Below are 18,342 nucleotides of genomic sequence, written 5' to 3'. Positions count from 1 at the left end.
AAATCACTCGACACGTGCCTGTCCTTTAGAAATACTCCTGCTTCCCTGAAATACACGCCTTCCAAAATGCTGCCGCCGCCGCCCCACCACGCTGCTGGGTCAGTCGAGGTCCAGTTTTCCGTCTCATTCATGAAGCCTTTTCTAAATTCCTAAGGGGGTGAGCTCGATCTCAACCACTGCCTCTCTTAAAACACCTAGGATTTGATGAGTCTTGGTTACCTATGTACTTATCTTATCCCTGTTATTCGACTATCGGGGTCAGAGCCCAGTCTTATCCAATTAATAAGAAAGGAATTGTTATTAATCGTGTTAATATTGAGGGCCCAGCACTGGGCTAGGGGCTTTCATATGTGTCATTCATTCAACAGATAGTTGATTCTTTCACCCATTTTAAAGACCATGTCAGTTTCCCTCAGGTATTTCTTATCTGATGCTCTCAATTACCCTGGAGTAATTTGTGAAGAGGAAAGTGTGGGTCAGAAAGGTTTGGAAATTGGTACAAATCACCCATTCTGGGTGGTGGAGTCTGGGGGTCTATTCTGAGCACAAGAGATGAATCATTTGCCCTAAAGAGATTTCATACTGCCCAAGTGCTGTTTTTCCTACTGCATTTGTGAAACCAAACAATCCCGAAGAAAAAGAGCTAACTCTTAGCTTAAGTGTCGCGGGGTTTCTTAGCTCTGAGTATGTGATCTTTCTTCTCAGCCTCTCCTCCTCCTGTCCCCAGGAGATCTCTGTCCCCAGAAGCACGGCTGATTCCATTAGCACATCGTGGGCACTTAAAGGACAGGAATCCTATTTTTACAGCCTTTATTTCTTTTATGCCAGTCACCATTTATTATATCTATCTGAAACGTTTAGCAGGAGAAGGCCACCAGTGTTCCCATTTCTCAAACTGTCTGCCCCCTCAGTCCCTAACGGGGGCAGTGATCAAAGTCCCTGTTGCAGCTGCCTTTGAAATAGCTGAAGGCCTGGCAGCCCTATTACTTCTCTGCCAGAGGCGATTTCTCTTAGGCCCATAGGGTTGATCCCAACTAGTAGAGTAGGATTCGTTTTTCAACGCCTTTTTGACTATAAGCTATTAGACAGTGATGCCTTCCTTACCCTTGGATTATAATCTGAAACGGGAATCCAGGTCTTTTAGGATTAAGGTTTGTCCCGCTGAAATAGTTGGGTGTGTGCTAAGCCTCTTTTGAGCTCAGTGACCTCATTAGAATTTAGATGCTGCAGCAAGTAAGTCCCAGGAAACAATTGGTAGGCTGGGTTGGAATCGTAGACTTGAGAGCTGAAAAAGGCTTCAGTGGTCATGTGGACCAGATGAATAAACTGAGGCCAGTGAAAGTGAGCGACCTTATCGTTCCATACTTGGGGACAGCAGAACTGCGACCAAAACCAAAGAATACTGAATTTTAGTTCATGCTTCTGCCTCCTATGCCAGTGGTCCTAAAAATGGGACGTGTATGAGAATCACCTAGGGGGCTTGTTAAAACACAGATTGCTGGGCCCCTGCCCTGTGTCTGGGCAGGATCCTCAGAATCTGCATTTCTCACAAGCTCCCAGTGCTACTGATGCTGCTGGCCCAAGGGCCACACTGTGAAAACCACCATGTGACATGATGTTGGGAAGCAAACTAAAGCTTGTAACAACGACATAAAGGACACAGCCTCTCCCTTAAGAACTTATAGTACAACCTGAAGAAAACATGGTCATGCCAGTTTCTGGGTGTGCCTTGGTTTAAGGAAATGCCAAATAGAAACTTCAGATGGAAAAGGCAAATTCAAAACGGAAGACTTGCATTCTCCCCCCGCCCACCCCAGACCACTTCTCTGTGCTAGGAAAATTGCAATAGGCAAGACAAGATCTCTGCCCTCGTGGAGCGTATGGAAGGTATAGTCTAACGGGGCACTCAGACAATAACCACATGCCTCTTTCATGTAATATCAGGTGCATCGGAGAAAAAGCAGCAGCCAGGGGCCACTTTGAATAAACCTGGGCAAGAAAGGCCCCTCTGAGCAGACACCTTCATTTGAGCAGATTCCTGAATTAGAATGGGGTGCCAAGCCTGCTCTTTTCTAGGACTGCTGTCCTGGTGGAGGGAACAGCAAGGCGAATGCTCCTAGGTGGGAGGGTACTTGATGTGGCCTCAGCGAACCGGGAAAGAGCTAGAAGGTGAGATCACAGTGGGAGCCAGGACCTCCTCATATAGAGCCTGGTGAGCCACACCAAGGATTTTGGATTAAATCCTAACTCCAAATACTTAATTTCTCTGATTCATTTTTATGTGACTTAATATCATTTTTTCCCCCCTCCAGAAAGATTGTCTTACAAAAGCAATGCAACTGAAGTATAGGCGACTATAGGTGTTGGGAAATGCTGAAGCTCTCAAGGGATTATGAAAAGTTGGTTATTACTGTGAAGTATTTCTGAGTCACGCCAACCATGGTGATCCCTCTTGTAAATAAAGGGCTTTCAAAGGAAAGAAGGAAGATGTGGGTTTCGCAGGGAGGAACTGCTCTTAGAGTCAGGGCAGTGAGCTCAAGTCCTGATCTTCTGCACATTTCCTAACCTCTCTGAGCCTCAGTGTCTTCATCTGTGAAGTGAGGATGTTGGGCCAGCGTATCCTTCTGGAACCTTCTAACACGCTGGGATTCTGGGTGTGTCTCGTGCTGGTAGGGTTTGGTGTATGGGTGTTTCTTTGTGGCTTGATTGACTTGGGGAGTGAAAAGTCGGTTGCCGAGGCTGCCAGTGGCCAGCCTGTTGCGTTCCCGACCTCACCCGGCTGGCCAGCTCTTTTGGTATCGGGAGCTGGGGTGCTCGTAAAGGGCGCAAGAAAGAGTTTGGTTTGAGTGAAGTCTTCTGTGAATGAATATGCCTAAAAACTCCAAGTCTTCTGAAAGTAGCCTTGTGAGTTTGTGTCTCCTCCAAGTATGTGCTTCAGCTGGCAGTCAGAAACCAGAAGAACTCTGTTTGTTGTTACTCTGAAAGATGGAAGGAACTTTCCCAGCCATCAGTCATGGGCTTTTAAATAGTAATAGTTCAAATCCGCTTCGGGTTAAGGGCCTTGAGAAACATGCCGGCCTTGTCTCGAGGCATTGAAGGCTTGGACAACTTGCGGAGCGGTTTTGTCATAAACGAAACCTCTGTCACAGGCTCTGTTTGCTGCAGTGCTTGGATAACACTTCTTTCCATTGGAGACCACTGGCGACCCTGGTCAGCCCCAATGAGAAGCCTGTGTTTGCTTTTTGGCCAAATACTTAGTTTTTTGTAGTTTAAACTTTGTTTCTTAAAGAGCCGTACAGCTAGTAAGTTATATTATGTGGTATTTGACAGTTTGCAGAGTGGTCTAACAAATAGTGCAGTTTCTCAGCATGGTGTTGAAGGGCCAACTCTGCAGGCAGAATGCTGAAGTCAAATCCAGGCTCCCCTACTTACTGGTTCTGGGACTTCGGGCAAGCTTACTGGACTCCTCTGTGTCTCAGTTTCCTCCTCTGTAAAATGGGGATGATGATAATTACCCCTCCCAAGGCTGGTTGGGGGGTGTAATGAGTTAAAACGTAACTAGTGCATTGTATTTCAACAGATAAGCTGCTATTATTATTGATGCTGATGTTTTTTAGTTGCCCAAACATGGTTTAGAGATGAGGGAACTGAAGTTAGGTACCTCAGCCATGATGACACAACAACAGCGCAGCAAACCCAGCCGTGGTAGCCCGGCCTACTCACTGGGTTTCCGCTGGTTCTTCCTCTGCACCTTCAGGATGCCATCCAGCTGCTGTCCTGGGGCTCTCAAGGTCATCTTGGTCTTCTCTTGGGAGTGGGAGGGAGGGAGGAGGAAGAAGAAGGGGGGTGGTTGGTGGGGGAGAGATCGGGAGCCGCAAAACTCTGAAGCACAGAAACCTTGGGAAGTTCCAAGTGACAAAAACAGAGAAATTCCAAATATCAATAAGCAGCAGAGGCATCAAAGGATCACGATGTAAATCTTCAGGCCATTCTGCCTTTTAGTTACCCCTCTGTGAAAGGGCCCAGCTGAGTTTTATAAGCAAAGCTAAACATTGCCTATTATAATGAAACTTAAAACAGCATCGATTCCTTTTTTGTGGGATATATCAACAAGATTGCTTTCAAGGCTTAAGGGGATTTTGTTTTCAGAAGCGGTTTGAAACAATAGGTACCTTGGTAAAAAGGATGGTGTGAGGTTCTTAACTCATCCTCCATTTAGAGCAGCGCTTTGCAAACAGTAATGTGCACGGGAGTCAGCTGGGAAACTTGTAAAACACAGCTTTTGGGGCAGTGATTGGGGGTGGGGTCTGAGAGCTTCCATTTCTAACAGCTTCTGGTCTGTGGTTCACTCTGTGAGCATCCAAGACTTTTAGGCTATTGAAGTGCGCTCACTTCGGCTGCACTAGAATCTGGACAGCCACCCTGCTGTATCCCTGGGCAGTGACGAGTGTCCTTGTCACTGGGCCTGGAGTTAGAGGGGTGGATAAAGGATTTTATATCCCTCCCTCCTCCACTGAATTCTGAGACCTGTCCAAATGAAGAGGTAAACAAGCCAATAGAACCTCTCATAAAATACATTGCTATTGACTCTTGAATGACATTTCTTGTCTTTAAGAGGAAGGGCCACACTTTTTAATTAGGTGTAAAAGCCTACAGAGACAAAGCCAAAGGATGTTCTGAATTTGTTTTGCATTCACTCTTCTATTCCTCTAAGGGGAAATTTCAGCTGATAATTAGCTGAAATAGCTATCTCAAAGCGTTCATTAAGAAAGACTTAAGTGTTTCTTGTGTGGAAAATTTAGGTGTAATTAAAATTCTCATCGCTTAAAATTTGGCAGACAGTAACAAGTCCTGGCTGGGATGTGGACAGATTGGAGCCCTCATGTCGTTGATGGGGATGTAAAATGGTGCAGCAGCTTTAGAGAACAGTCTAACATTTCCTTAAAGACGTCAACATGGTTACCATATGGTTCAGCAATTCCACTCCTAGGTCTGTACCCACTAGAATTGAAAACAGGTGTCCCCGCAAACACTTGTACACAAATGTTTTAGCAGCATTATTTGCAGTAACCAAAAAGTAGAAACACCCCAAGTGTCCATAACCAACGAATGGATACACAAAATGTGATATATCCACCCAATGGAAGGAATAAGGTGCTGGTACGTGCTACAACGTGGATGAACCTTGAAAACAGGCCAGATGAAAGAAGCCAAGCACAAAAGACCACATGTTGTATGATTCGATCTTGATGACATGTCCAGAATAGGCAAACCCATAGGTACAGAAAGTAGGTTAACGATGGCCAAGGGTAGGCATGGGAATGGAGAGTGAATACGAATGGGTACAAGGACTTTTTTTAAGCTGATGAAAGTGTTCTGGAATTAGATAGTGATGTTGGTTGCACAACTTTGTGAATATCCTAAAAACAACTGAATTGTGCATTTTAAAATGGTGAATTTACGTACCTTAAAACATATCTCAATAAAAAGACTGAGATCTGCTCATGATGTTTTTTCAGCCTTTGTTTAATTTGTCTTAATAGAATTATATCGCAGCATCATGCGTTTGTATTAAATGGTTTATCCCAGAGATCCTCAACCGGGGCACTATTGACATTTTGATATGTTGATGTTATTGACATTTTAGACGAGTCAGATAATTGTTTATTGTGGGGCCTGTACATTGTAGGATGTTTAGCAGCATCTCTGGTCTTTACACGTTAGACACCAGGAGAATCTACCCACCCCCAACCCTGTGAATAATCAAAAATGTCTCCGAATGTTGCCAAACGTCCCCTGGGTGGGGCAAAAATCACCCCCAGTCGAGAACCACTGGTTTATCTTTAGTCTTCCTACTAAAAGCTTAGATCCATGAGGGCTTTTTTTTTATTCACCATGTGTTTCTCAGTGCTTAGAACAGTGTCTGGCACGTAAATACCCTAGTATAGTAAGTATATGAGTGAATTAATGTATTTAGCTATAGCAATTTATAAAAATATACAACTGTAGAAATACCGAAATTATCCCATGCTTGGGTTAGGTCTAATGCCCTAGAATTAACATTGTCAAGAACAGTCTCTGTTTGGGGGCGAGGGGGGCCTGTTAATCAGCCTACTACTTTGCCTGCCCACCTCACCCCAGTCTGCAAACTGTCTTCATCTAGAGGTGTGTTGTTTTACCAGCTATCCAGGGCACGGGCCATTAAAGGCCACCAGCCATGCTCTTCATTAGTGGTGTGCTGACCTGGGGCGCCATCTGCTCCCTAAGCCTGAGGTAACGCCCACAGATGCCCATCTGCAGTCCAGACCAGCACCCACCAGTCACAGGGTCTGCTGCCTTGAGGAGACTGCCACCCTGAGGGGACCGCATTTATCAGTCACTGCAGAGGAAGGGAAACCTACTCGCTGTCATTTACAAACCTAGGTTCTGTCAGTGACTAATCATGTTTTCCCACCCAACTTTCCACTTGAGTATCTTATTAAAAGTTGGCTCTGCTTCTCGTTCACATTCAGAGGCTAAATGCTAACGACTTGTTGCTGCCAAACCCTGCTTTGGGGATTATCACTTCTATGGAAGGCGCTGGAATGTTAGCAGCTCAAGTGTGAGCATTAGACAAGGCTGGTCTCAGATGGCTTTCTTTCTGGTCATCTGTGACTGTCTACAAGTCTCTCTTTCTTGCTTTCCTCTTCCTCCTTTCTTTCTTTCTTTCTTCATTTCTTAAGCAATGATGGTTCTGACCTAATTTCTGCTAACCTGTCTTTTCTGAACACTGAGACAAGTCCTTTTATTAAGCAACATGTCTCAGACTCTGTGCCTTGTCTTGTGTCGATGAGGCTCTGATAATTGGTGGTATTTTCTTGGATGTTTACTACACGCTTCACGTTTTGCTAGTGCTTTTACACGTACCTCATTGATTCCTCACAGCCCATTTAACAGGTGTGATGATGGTACTGTGAGCACATTTTTGTAAAGAGCTCTTTTATTTTAGAAATACATATTGAAGTATTTATGAATGAAATGATATGACATGAGATTTGCTTCAAAATAATGGTAAGGGTGTAGATGAAACAAGGTTGTTTCGCCTTCAAGTTAGACATGGTATTGGATACAAAGGATTTCATTGCGTTATTATTTCTCCTTTGTAAAGTGCGTATCTTTTAAGTATATGTGTAGAAAAGTTCAGAGACAAAAAGATAATGAGATTTGCCTCAAAATAATCCAGTTGTGGCAGGGGAGGAGGTAGAGTGGATGAGTTTATAGATAAAGTAAGATCTGTGACTTTGAGTCATTGTTGTTGGTTTTCTGTTTGTTTTCTTTTTGTTTTAGCTTTAAAAAAGGTACTGTTTAATTCTTATCCTCTACTCATAAATAGGTCTTTTGCCTTGGCCAGTATTTTACTAAACTTCTTTATGATGTTATTACGCATGGCCTGAATTAAATAAAAAATTCATAGGAATAAAACAACTAAGAAGTAAAAATATCTAGTTGTCACTTTTTTAATACATTTTTTAAAAACTGGATGTTTGTACCTTTTGACTGCCTTCGTCTAGTTCCCCTTCCCCCGATCCCCTCACCTCTGGTAACCATAAATCTGATCTCTTTTTCTATGAGTTGGTTGGTTGGTTGGTTGGTTGGTTTTTGAAGTATAATTGACCTACAACACTGTTAGTTCCTATTACGCAACATAGTGATTTGATATTTCTGTACATTCCAAAATGATCACAGTGATAAGTCGAGTTACCATCTGTCACCATACAAAGATGTTACATAGTTACTGACTGTATTCCCCACGGTGTACACTTCATACCCCTGACTCATTTATTTTGCCACTGAAAGTTTGTACCTCTTAATCTCCCTCACTTATTTCTTTCCTCCCTCCACCCCCCTCCCCTCTGGCAACCACCTGTATCTATAACTGTTTCTGTTTTGTTATGTTTGTTCATTTGTTTTTTAGATTCCACATATAAGTGAAATCATACAGTATTTGTCTCTGCCTGACTTATTTCACTTAGTGTTAATACCCTCTAGGTTCGTCCATGTTGAAGCAAATGGTAAGATTTCATTCTTTTTTATGGCTGAGTAATAGGCCATAATATGTATACATACCACATCTTTATCCATTCGTCTGTTGATGGGTAGTTATGATGCTTTCATATCTTGGCTGTTGTACATAGTGCTGCAGTGAACACTGGGGTGCAGATATCTTTTCTAATTAGTGTTTTCATTTTCTTCAGATAAATACCCAGGAGTGGAACTGCTAGGTCATATGGTAGTTCTATTTTTAATTTTCTGAGGGATCTCCATTCTGTTTTCCATAGAGTCTGCACCAATTAATATTCCCGCCAGAGGTGTGCCAAGATCCCTTTCCTTTACATCCTTGCCAGCACTTGTTACTTGTTATCTCTTTGATAATAACCATTCTGACAGGTGTGAAGTGATATCTCACTGTGGTTTTGATTTCTATTTCCCTGATGAGTGATGTTGAGCATTTTTTCATGTATATCTCAGCCATCTGTATATCTTCTTTGGAAAAATGTCTGTTCAGATCCTCTGCCCATTTTTTAAAAAATTTTTTTTATTTGCAGTACGCGGGCCTCTCACTGTTGTGGCCTCTCCCGATGCGGAGCACAGGCTCCGGACGCGCAGGCTCAGCGGCCATGGCTCACGGGCCCAGCCGCTCCGCGGCACGTGGGATCTTCCCAGACCAGGGCACAAACCCGTGTCCCCTGCATCGGCAGGCGGACTCTCAACCACTGCGCCACCAGGGAAGCCCCAAGCATGTGAGATTTTGTGTGAGCCTTTTAAGAGTGGAGTCTCTATTTCCCACAGCCCTCTGGCTCTCCCGAAAGTAAGCCCAGCTGACCTTCAAAGCCAAACATTCTAGGGACTCATCCTCCTGGTGCAGGGCCACTGGGCCAGGGAACCCAGTGTGGGGCTTGGACCCCTCACTGCTTGGGGGGAAACTTTGCAATTGTAATTATCCTCCTCTTTGTGGGTTACCCACCCAGGATATGGGTCTTGACTATAGCACATCTCCGCCCCTCCTACCTGTCTCGTTGTGGTTCCTTCTTTATATCTTTGGTTGTAGAAGATCTTTTCTACTAGTCTTCTGATCTTTCTTTAATAGTTGCTCTGTAAATAGCTGTAATTTTGCTGTGCCCGTGGAGGGGAGGGTCTTTCTACTCTGACACCTTCTCTAATCAAAACATTTTTTAAGGCTGAATTTGCCCTTATAAATATTTAATCTGATAATGTGCACAGAAACCTAATAGTTCTTCCTGTGGATAATCACACACAAAATACCCAACACTGGTATCATTCAAGGTCCCAGTAGGAAACAGGTAGCACTCACATAGGATAATTGATGGGTGGTTAAGAAAGGAACTGTTTATACACCTGTGGTCAGATTAAACCAGCAAGGCTGGAAAAGCAGCCCTGCCTAGTAACAGTGGGAAATATTTCACCACCACTGCTACCCACACCTGAAGAGGCAAGGAGAGAAATCAGTTACCAAAACCCAGAAAGAGCTGCAGCTGTAGCTTTGGAAGAGCTGGCCCACAGAGCTGTGAACTTCACAGAGGACGTAGAGGAAGGCAGCCAAGTCATCCATAGAGCACGTCGTGTTCGTCAGAGCACATTTATCAACGTGCAGTAGTGGCCTGCACTAATGCTTCGTTGTCACATGTGTCTGCAATTTCAATCCCCTTTTATTACAGTGTGCAACCCAGAGGTAATCCAGGAAGCCTTGGAGTAGAAGAAATATAAATATTACAGGGGGAAGAGGGTTAGTAACTCAGAGGGGCACATTGAAGAGATTCTGGGTTGCTAGCAGGAGATACGAGGAGGGATTTTGGGTCTCTGGCCAAGTTCTGTTTCTTCAGTATCAAAGTAAAAGGGGCATGTTCCATTTGTGAAGTTTTAGCAGTATACAGTTACGGTGTGTGTAGCTTTCTTTATATATGTTAAACTTCAATCAAAACTTCTGTATCTATACATACTTTTATGTTTTTTGTGTGTGTGCACGCGTGTGCATGTGTGTGAGTGTGCTGATTACTAATCCTGGTACTTTTATCTTTAGCAGAAGATACGGCTGTCCAGATCATTTTGATTGAGTTCTCCCCGGTCATAGGAGATAGAAGAATGAATAGCTTAGAAGCAAACACATAGATATTAAGAAGATAAATATTAATAAATATTAGAGCTTAATAATGCGGGGCATTTCGATTCATAGCCTTGAAAGCAGAGTTCAATAATTGAGGCTCTTAATGGTAATATCATGTCCCCGAGAGCAATTTAATTATGTAACATACACTGTTACTAAAACTGGGGAGATTTTAGAAACCTTCCACTGTGATTGCACAATTCACTGCTTAAAGATGAACTTTACTTATTGTAAAGTTGTTACCCCAACAATACTGAAAACAGAGGTATTATTGTAGTGCCTTTTAGGGAGGTTCTTCGGGTTAAGCCGTATTTAATGAGGAATTCCATTTAAACAAGTCACCACGTTCCCAAGTCATTCCAGATGATCAGAGTTTCACCGTAGTGTGTAATCACCTACAGAGTGGATTTTGACTGTAAAGAAACGTTACACATAAACTACTGCACAAATGCAGAAATAGTTGGTGTGACCAGAGCCAGGTAAGCTTTCATTATCATTTTAAAGAATGTTAGAGCCAGAGGGACCATCAGATATCATCTGAGTCAATCCCCACATTTTACTGTGGAGGGAATTTAAGCTCGGAGAGGTTAAACTGACGTCCCAAAGATACATAGCTGACGTATGGCCGATTTGCAACCAGGACTGACCTATCCCCAATTGCTGACCTGCCCACCTTTACAAAGCCTCGTTCTCCAGAGCAGAGGTGCTGGGTCAAGCTGACTTGGGTTTGAATCGGTTTAGCTCTTGGACTTGCTAGTTGAGTGTGACCCTGGGCCCCAGTGACAGGTCCTGTCCTGTGAAAAAATATTGCCTGGGTATTAATTCAGAGGTACAGATACCAAGGTGCTGCATGGCAAGTATCTTGAGAAGTTAAGTCCCTGAGATAGGGCGGAGGAGAGCTGGGAGGCTCCTTAACCTCCTTCTATAGGAAGGAGGCTGTGAAGAGGGAAGACCTCTGCAGTGGAGACCTTCCTGGGGTTTTTGCCTTCTCAGCCTCTGGGCCTGAGTGCCCAGTGGAACTGTGCTTTCCTTCTGTCTGTAGAAGTGCACTTTACTCCGGGATCTGTGGGGACGATGGGTGCATTTGTGGGCCTTCTCTAATGCTGTTTGCACCTGACTGAGCGTAGACACCTGCCATCTAATGCAGATGGTGTTAGGACTCACCTCAAAAGGCTTTTAGGAGAATGAAAAGAGGTAATGTATCAAACTGAGCAGTTGGCACACATCAGCCACTTAAAAGTTGTGTACAACTATTGTTATTCAGCTAGAACACAACAATGGATTTGACCTTGATGCTGTTCAAGAACCTTGACCGTTGTTTGACTCAGACAAATTTCCCTTCATAGAGCGTATTACTTAAAAATAATGGCTTTGGTGAAAACACTAGACAGCAGAAAAAAGTTGATAAATTACTTCTTATTTAGGAATCCAATCTAGTTGGGACTGGCTCTTCTTCCCTAAAGGGACAAGGAATGTAGTTGTGTCTTACTGTTTTCAAGCTTTGTTTTTACGTTGGAAGACCTAAGATCTAGCTCCTAATCCATTACTTAATAAAAAGTGTCAATGAGCAAATTATCAGACTGCTTTGAGCCTCCATTTCCTCCTCTTTAAAACGAGGTTGATAATAATACCTACTCACAAGATGGTTGTGGAGCTTAAGTGAGAGAACGTGTACACAAAGAGGCAAAAACATGGTCAGAGATGAACTCTGAAGAGTGGAAATCTTCAGGAGATTATGTTACCTCTTTTTCAGTTTTCATCTTGCTGCTACAAAAGGACACGTGGAATGCCTCAGGGTCATGGTTACGCATGGCGTGGATGTGACAGCCCAAGATACTGCCGGTATGTAGTCTTTTTCTCTTAAGTCAACAGGCCAGCAGGAAAGTAGATGTCACAAAAGTGATACATATTCACTGTGGAAAATTTACAATCTATACAGATAAGCCAAAGGAAGAACATAGAGTCTACTCCATTGACCAAGCTCTGACATGGTTTCATTATTCGTGCCTTTACGGGTGTTTTCATCTTATATGTGGTTAGTCAACTAGAGACTGTATGCTTTTTATCCCCCATTAAAAATTTTTATTTTCTAAGATTATTTGTATGGACCAAGCACCTTTCCCTAATTTTTGTTTTTATGAACCATGGTATGAAGTGCTGAATGGAATGAATTGTGTAGGCGCTCATTTTGTCAACTAGCTGAGTTGAGCTCTGTGGACAGAAGCCAGGATCCTAATGTGGACCAGCTGCCCATGGTCTGCACCCCTTACTGTGGTTTAGTGTATCTGAATCACCTGGGAACTGGAGGGGAGGAAGGGAGGGAGAGAAAGGGGGAAAGGAGAGGAAAGAAAAGAATAAACAGTGCACGCACACAGACACACACAAAACCCCACATATAGATACCCAAACTCTACCTTCTGAAATTCAGATTCCATTGTCCGAACGTTTCCAGCCAACTGGTATTTTTTGTAAAGCTCCAAGGTGATTCTAACGTGAAGCCAGTGTTGTTAAATGATGATTAAGGCAAATAGAAGAGGAAGTGTAGTCTTGTCTTTCATGAACGTTGTTTTACAGGAAGGAGCCCCTGGGGTCTCCAGCCTGGGATTCTGCCCCTGTTGGCCACACCAAAAGATCAAAGCAGCTACTGATGGATGGCTTTTCATTTCTATATTGTACTTGAAAATCTGTCTTCTAATAGGCTTTTGGTGGTTTTTACTGGAATATAAAATCAGTCTATTTCACAGTCTTTATTTAGGCTTTTCATTAATCGTAATGGATCACTTTCCCTTCCCCAAAACACTGACACCTCAGAGTAGTCATCTTGGGGCAGATTAGTCAATCAGGTATTGTGAAAATATAATTTTTTCAAAACATGACTGGAAAACTGGTGTTTTGGAATTGTCTTCATAAAGGCTGTGGCATTAAAAAGAGATCATCTCAGTGTTTGGGAACCTTTATTCTTTGAGAATAGATTCGTTTTTTTAGGACAGGCCAAGAGCCACTTGACGTCAAGTCAGATAAATGAAGTGTCAACCTGGTAAAACCATTTTTGGTCAAAAATAGTGAGTGACTGAAGTAACCTAATGATTTTCCTGAGCAGTCCCACAGAAAGCTCCAGAAAAGTATTGTGAGAAATGGCAATACGAATAGAAGAAAGAACGGTTTCCCTAAGTGACCACCTGGAAGGAAACACTAATCTATGTTGCTAATTAAAATCATCTTTAATCCCAAGACCCAGTTATTTTGTTTTTAAAGTTTATTGTTACTACTTTTTAAAGTTGTACCACATACACTCAGGGCAGTATGAGTGGCTACAGTTGCCTTGATGAAACATATGTCCTCTTAAGTAGACAGGGTTTCTTCTCTAAGAAAATCATTATCTAGAAGAATTTTCTTAGACTGAATATATTTGAGCTGTAATACAGTTTTGTTTAACTGCATTTGATGTTAAAAAATAGATTAGACAGGAATCTGGTTATTTCCATCATAACCAAACATCTCTCCCCCATATTTTTATTAAAGGGAAAAAATGTTTCTGGGCTTCCCTGGTGGCGCAGTGGTTGAGAGTCCGCCTGCCGATGTAGGGGACATGGGTTCGTGCCCCGGTCCGGGAAGATCCCACATGCCGCGGAGCGGCTGGGCCTGTGAGCCATGGCCGCTGAGTCTGTGCGTCCGGAGCCTGTGCTCCACAACGGGAGAGGCCACAGCAGTGAGAGTCCTGTGTACCGCAAAAAAAAAAAAAAAAAAAAAAAGTTTCTTCAATACGTGCTCATTGTAGAAAATTTGGGAAATACAGAAAACTACCAAGAAGATAACGAGTGCTTCTACTCCAAGAAGAAAAAAATTTTACCGTTTAGCTATATTTCCTACCAGATTTTTCTGGCACATTTTTACATAGTTGAGATCACATTATATAATAAACTCTAAATCCTGCCTTAAAAAAAAAAAAGATTACCATGATCATTTTCTGCACTAAAAGCTTTTAAGAAGCATAGTTTTTTGTGGCCATCTAACACCACGTGGGTGGAGTTTGTATTTACTATCAGAGCCCTCACTCAGTTTCTGAGAGCCTGGGGAATCGGGCAGTGAGACCTGGACACCCCAGTGCAGTTCCCTCTTCCTTGCCAGCTGAGATGACAGTGCCCTCCAAGAAGCTGGAGGGGAGGACTTCCCTGGCAGTCCAGTGGTTAAGACTGCGCTTCCACTGCAGGGAGCATGGGTTCAACCCCTGGTCGGGGAACTAAGATCCCACGTGCTGCAAGCCATGGCCAAAAAAAAAAAGAAGCTGGAGGGGACACTGCAGACCCATCCTGGATGCTTCTCTGGGCTGGTCAGTGGGAACTGCCACAGCCCATTTCTTTCAACTCTGATGGAAACTGGGAGAATCCACGGCACTTTGTAGCCCCAGAACATCGTCCAAACATCCCATGAGTTGGAAATGTCTCAGAGCTGCCGGTCACTTCCCTCTTGCCTGATGTTTTAAACAATGAGGTCAGCACTCTGGTCCTTGGCCTTATTGTTTTTACTTTAGTCTGAGTGAGGCACTGACTTCTTGTGATCTCTTGAAAACATGCAAAGAGAATACAGGAACAAAAGAAGGAAAAGTGGCATGGATATAAAAGTGCATAGAGAGTCTGTCGTGTTATGTAGAACAACACTTCTCAAACTTTTTTCTGTTACAGTGAACCAGGTAAACGTGATGGCCTTTACTGCTCACATCCCTCCTGTCGGCTCTGTCACCCAGTCCCATCTCTCCCTCTCAAGAACACGTATCAGAATCCAAGGGAAGGACAAGGACATTAGTCACTGTGCTTTAGTGGTCGTCATTTGCCCAAAACATTTGACGAATGAATGAATTAAATGGCTCCGCTCTCATAGGTGCTGTCTTTTCAGTAAACCTACCTGAAGTATTGCCATATTATTACTAAGATATAGTCGTCTTCAATCCCAACAGCCACTGAGAACGCGTGTGAAAATCTGTTGCCATAAATCCAGTTGCCCTATAGAGTTTCTGAAAAAAACCTGCTTTCAAAATATATCATTACGCTAACCCTTTTAATTCTTTTTATCCACAAAGTCTACAGGATGATTTTAAACTGGTGCTTGAATTTAAGTTCAGAAGCAAAGGGTTTTTAGCATCTATTTCTTTATCAACTATCCTTCCACATAAAATGCTTGGAAGTCCGACCAGAGACTTTTTAATTTATTTTATTTTATTTTTATTTTTAGCTGCATTGGGTCTTCATTGCTGTGCGCGGGCTTTCTCTAGTTGTGGAGAGCGGGGGCTACTCTTCGCTGCAGTGCGCGGGCTTCTCATTGTGGTGGCTTCTCCCGTTAAGGAGCACGGGCTCTAGAGCGCGGGCTCAGTAGTTGTGGCACACGGGCTTAGCTGCTCCACGGCATGTGGGATCCTCCCAGACCAGGGCTCGAACCTGTGTCCCCTGCACTGGCAGGTGGATTCTTAACCACTGTGCCACCAGGGAAGCTCCTGACCAGAGACTTTTCATAAGTGCTTTACAGACAATCTTAGGAGCAGAACACTGTCAGAAGATAAGGCCTTGGGTACAGTACAGTACATCTCAATCATCATTTTAGATAGCCTTTGAGGCTTAGGTGAGATAATACGTGTGGGCATCTTAGCGCCCAGCACACAGTGAGTGCTCGCTGCCTTTGGCTCCTATTTTATGATGATTATTGCTACTTCATCCACATCACCTTTATTCTCTTTTACACATCAGGCTTTTGCAGAGGTTTCACATCTTAAAAAAAAAAAAAATTGTGATCATCCCCAAGCCAAATACTTTCATAGTACAAATCAGAAAAAGAAACTCCAAAACTGGCAGAAGCTCATGACTCATGTTTTTGGTTTGGGGGGGGGTTCCCCCCATTCCTTATTGCCTGTTTGCCAAACAACGCCATAGGCGTATATATAGCGATCAGCTGGGAAAGTCCACACCTAAACTCATAGCGCTGACTCTGAACAGGGCCTGCGTAATTGTCCAGCGCCTCTCGTTGCTTTGTTTGCTCTTGTTCTTCACTGATGTAGGAAGTGGCATTTCTGTCTGTTTCTTTAGAAATCACTTCTCCCAGATTTCTAGGCTTATTTATTATTATTATTTTTTTAATGGCTGCAGTTAGCACCTGGGAGGATGAGATTGGATTAAACAGAAGCATTTACAGAAGATTGAAGAAGACCAAAGAATCTTCTGTTTGTTATCACTGCTCATCTGAAGCATGAGCTTTCGGACTCCCTTTATGAGCAAGCGTATGCATTTGACACAGTGTGATCCAGTGGCTTAAACAAGATAGACTTTTCTGGCTCTCAGTTGAAAGTCCCAAATTGGTATGGCAGCTTGGCTGCACACCAAGGGACCCAGACTCCTGTTGGTCCACCATCCAGGGTGTTGCCTTGGTCCTAATGACCCAGGATGGCTCCCCCTGAGTCTGCATCACAGTCACAGTGGGCAGAAGGGCAAGCCCAGCCCACAGAGTGATCTGTGGCCACACCTGGCTTTAACGGAAGCTGGGAATTCTGGGCAGCAAATTATCCAATTAAAAATATAGAAGGTTTTGCTGTAGAAGGAGATGGAAACAGATTGAAGGATGATGTGCAGTTTCTGTCACGCTCCCATATCTAACGTTTTCCCTGATTCCTTTGCACACAAAACTTCTTTTCTCATAGAAGAAGAGAGGCTTAGGGAAGTGAGAACTGAAGTACGGAAATACCCTAATGCACAGAGGTCTCAGGAGGGGGGCACTTGAGAACGCTTACTCTTTCCTAGGGTTTCAGGTGCTGGTTTAGCTTTTGTTTGGATTTCTGGGTGGCCCTCCATTCCATTATGCCCCTAATCCCACTCACATATGACACCATGTGAAGACACAGACGGTAATATTCATCTTAAAATTCAGGCACTTGAGAGAATGGTCATGTAAAATGTTAATTGCAAATTATAGCCCACTAAGTGTATTTCGTATTTTCATTTGGATTAAAGGCAAACCAAAGAACGATTGTATGATTTATAGTCCTTTATTTGCTGTTCACGCATGTGTATGGGATGTCAGGAGGGCCAACCGTATAACCTGGCCATGAAAATATTTCAGGTGATACACCCACACACAAAAAAATCTTTTGATTCTGTATAAAACAGTATGCAAATCTACTTTGTGGAGATTAAGGGATAATTCAAAACTATTTAATAGTAAGAATGGTTATTAGAAATCTCCTCTATATATGTATGTGTGTTTGTGTAAAACTGAATCACTTTGCTGTACACCAGAAACTAACACAACATTGCAAATCAACTATACTTCAATAAAAAAAAGACAGATTTTTTAAAAATTATTTTTTATTGAAATATAGTTGATTTACAGTGTTGTGGGGTTTTCTTTTGTTAACTTTTATATTGGGGTATAGTTGATTAACCATGTTGTGTTAGTTTCAGGTGTACAGCAAAGTGATTCAGTTATACTATACATGTATCTATTATTTTTAATAAATAAAATTTAAAAAAGGAAATACATCTTTTATACCCTGATCTCGCCCCTGGAACTATAACTAGGTGAATAGACTTATGCTTCAATGATTAAAAACTTGATGTAAAGATAAGCATTTCTGAGGACAGAGTTGTTTAAATATATTTGAAGTTGTAAATAAGAAACAAATTAATTTACACTTTTATTGTTTATATTCAGCATTCTGAAACTCTGGTTCTTAAATAGATATTTTAAACCTTACCTAGTCGAGTATCATTTAATTCTCTTTCTTTTTCTAAATGTCTCCATGTTATAATCTGGAACTATAATTTCTCAAACTTCAGCCTTTTGGTGCTTGTTCGTCATGTCTTTGTGTCTTATGACCTCATCGGTTTAAAAATTTGTCACCTACACTTGAAGACTGTGTTCTCAGTGCCATCAGTAGTAGTTCCTCCACTCTATGAGTGAGTTCTTCTCTGTTTCAGCAGCGCTCTTAAATCACTGAATAAATGGTTGTTTTCTGAGGTGGGTTGGAGGATGGTGTTCCTGGCTACAATGGCTAGGTCATCCTTCTTAGACTCTTTCAATAACAGGATTCTTAAACCACCTGGAATAGCCCACGACTCTTGACTTATAAATAGCCCTGGTCTGTTCGCTTATAGAGTTCTGCTGAGATGCACTTGAATTAGGGTTGCCCTGTTATTTTC

The 18,342-nt window shown here is 42.7% G+C and overlaps 1 protein-coding gene across 9 annotated transcripts in view; it reads left to right on the top strand.

Moving 5' to 3' along the window:
- The window catches only part of RAI14 (retinoic acid induced 14), a 147,595-nt gene that overhangs the window by 101,974 nt on the left and 27,279 nt on the right, over window positions 1-18,342 (top strand). For all 9 annotated transcript variants that reach the window (XM_060009615.1, XM_060009613.1, XM_060009614.1 and 6 more), the window contains one exon: window positions 11,916-12,004. In XM_060009615.1, coding sequence (XP_059865598.1) covers window positions 11,916-12,004 — 89 coding nt within the window. The remainder of the gene's footprint in view (window positions 1-11,915; window positions 12,005-18,342) is intronic.

This window comes from Delphinus delphis, chromosome 3 (assembly GCF_949987515.2).
Source record: "Delphinus delphis chromosome 3, mDelDel1.2, whole genome shotgun sequence".
In the NCBI taxonomy this organism is placed as follows: domain Eukaryota; kingdom Metazoa; phylum Chordata; class Mammalia; order Artiodactyla; family Delphinidae; genus Delphinus; species Delphinus delphis.
This window is presented reverse-complemented; position numbering and strand designations above follow the sequence as displayed.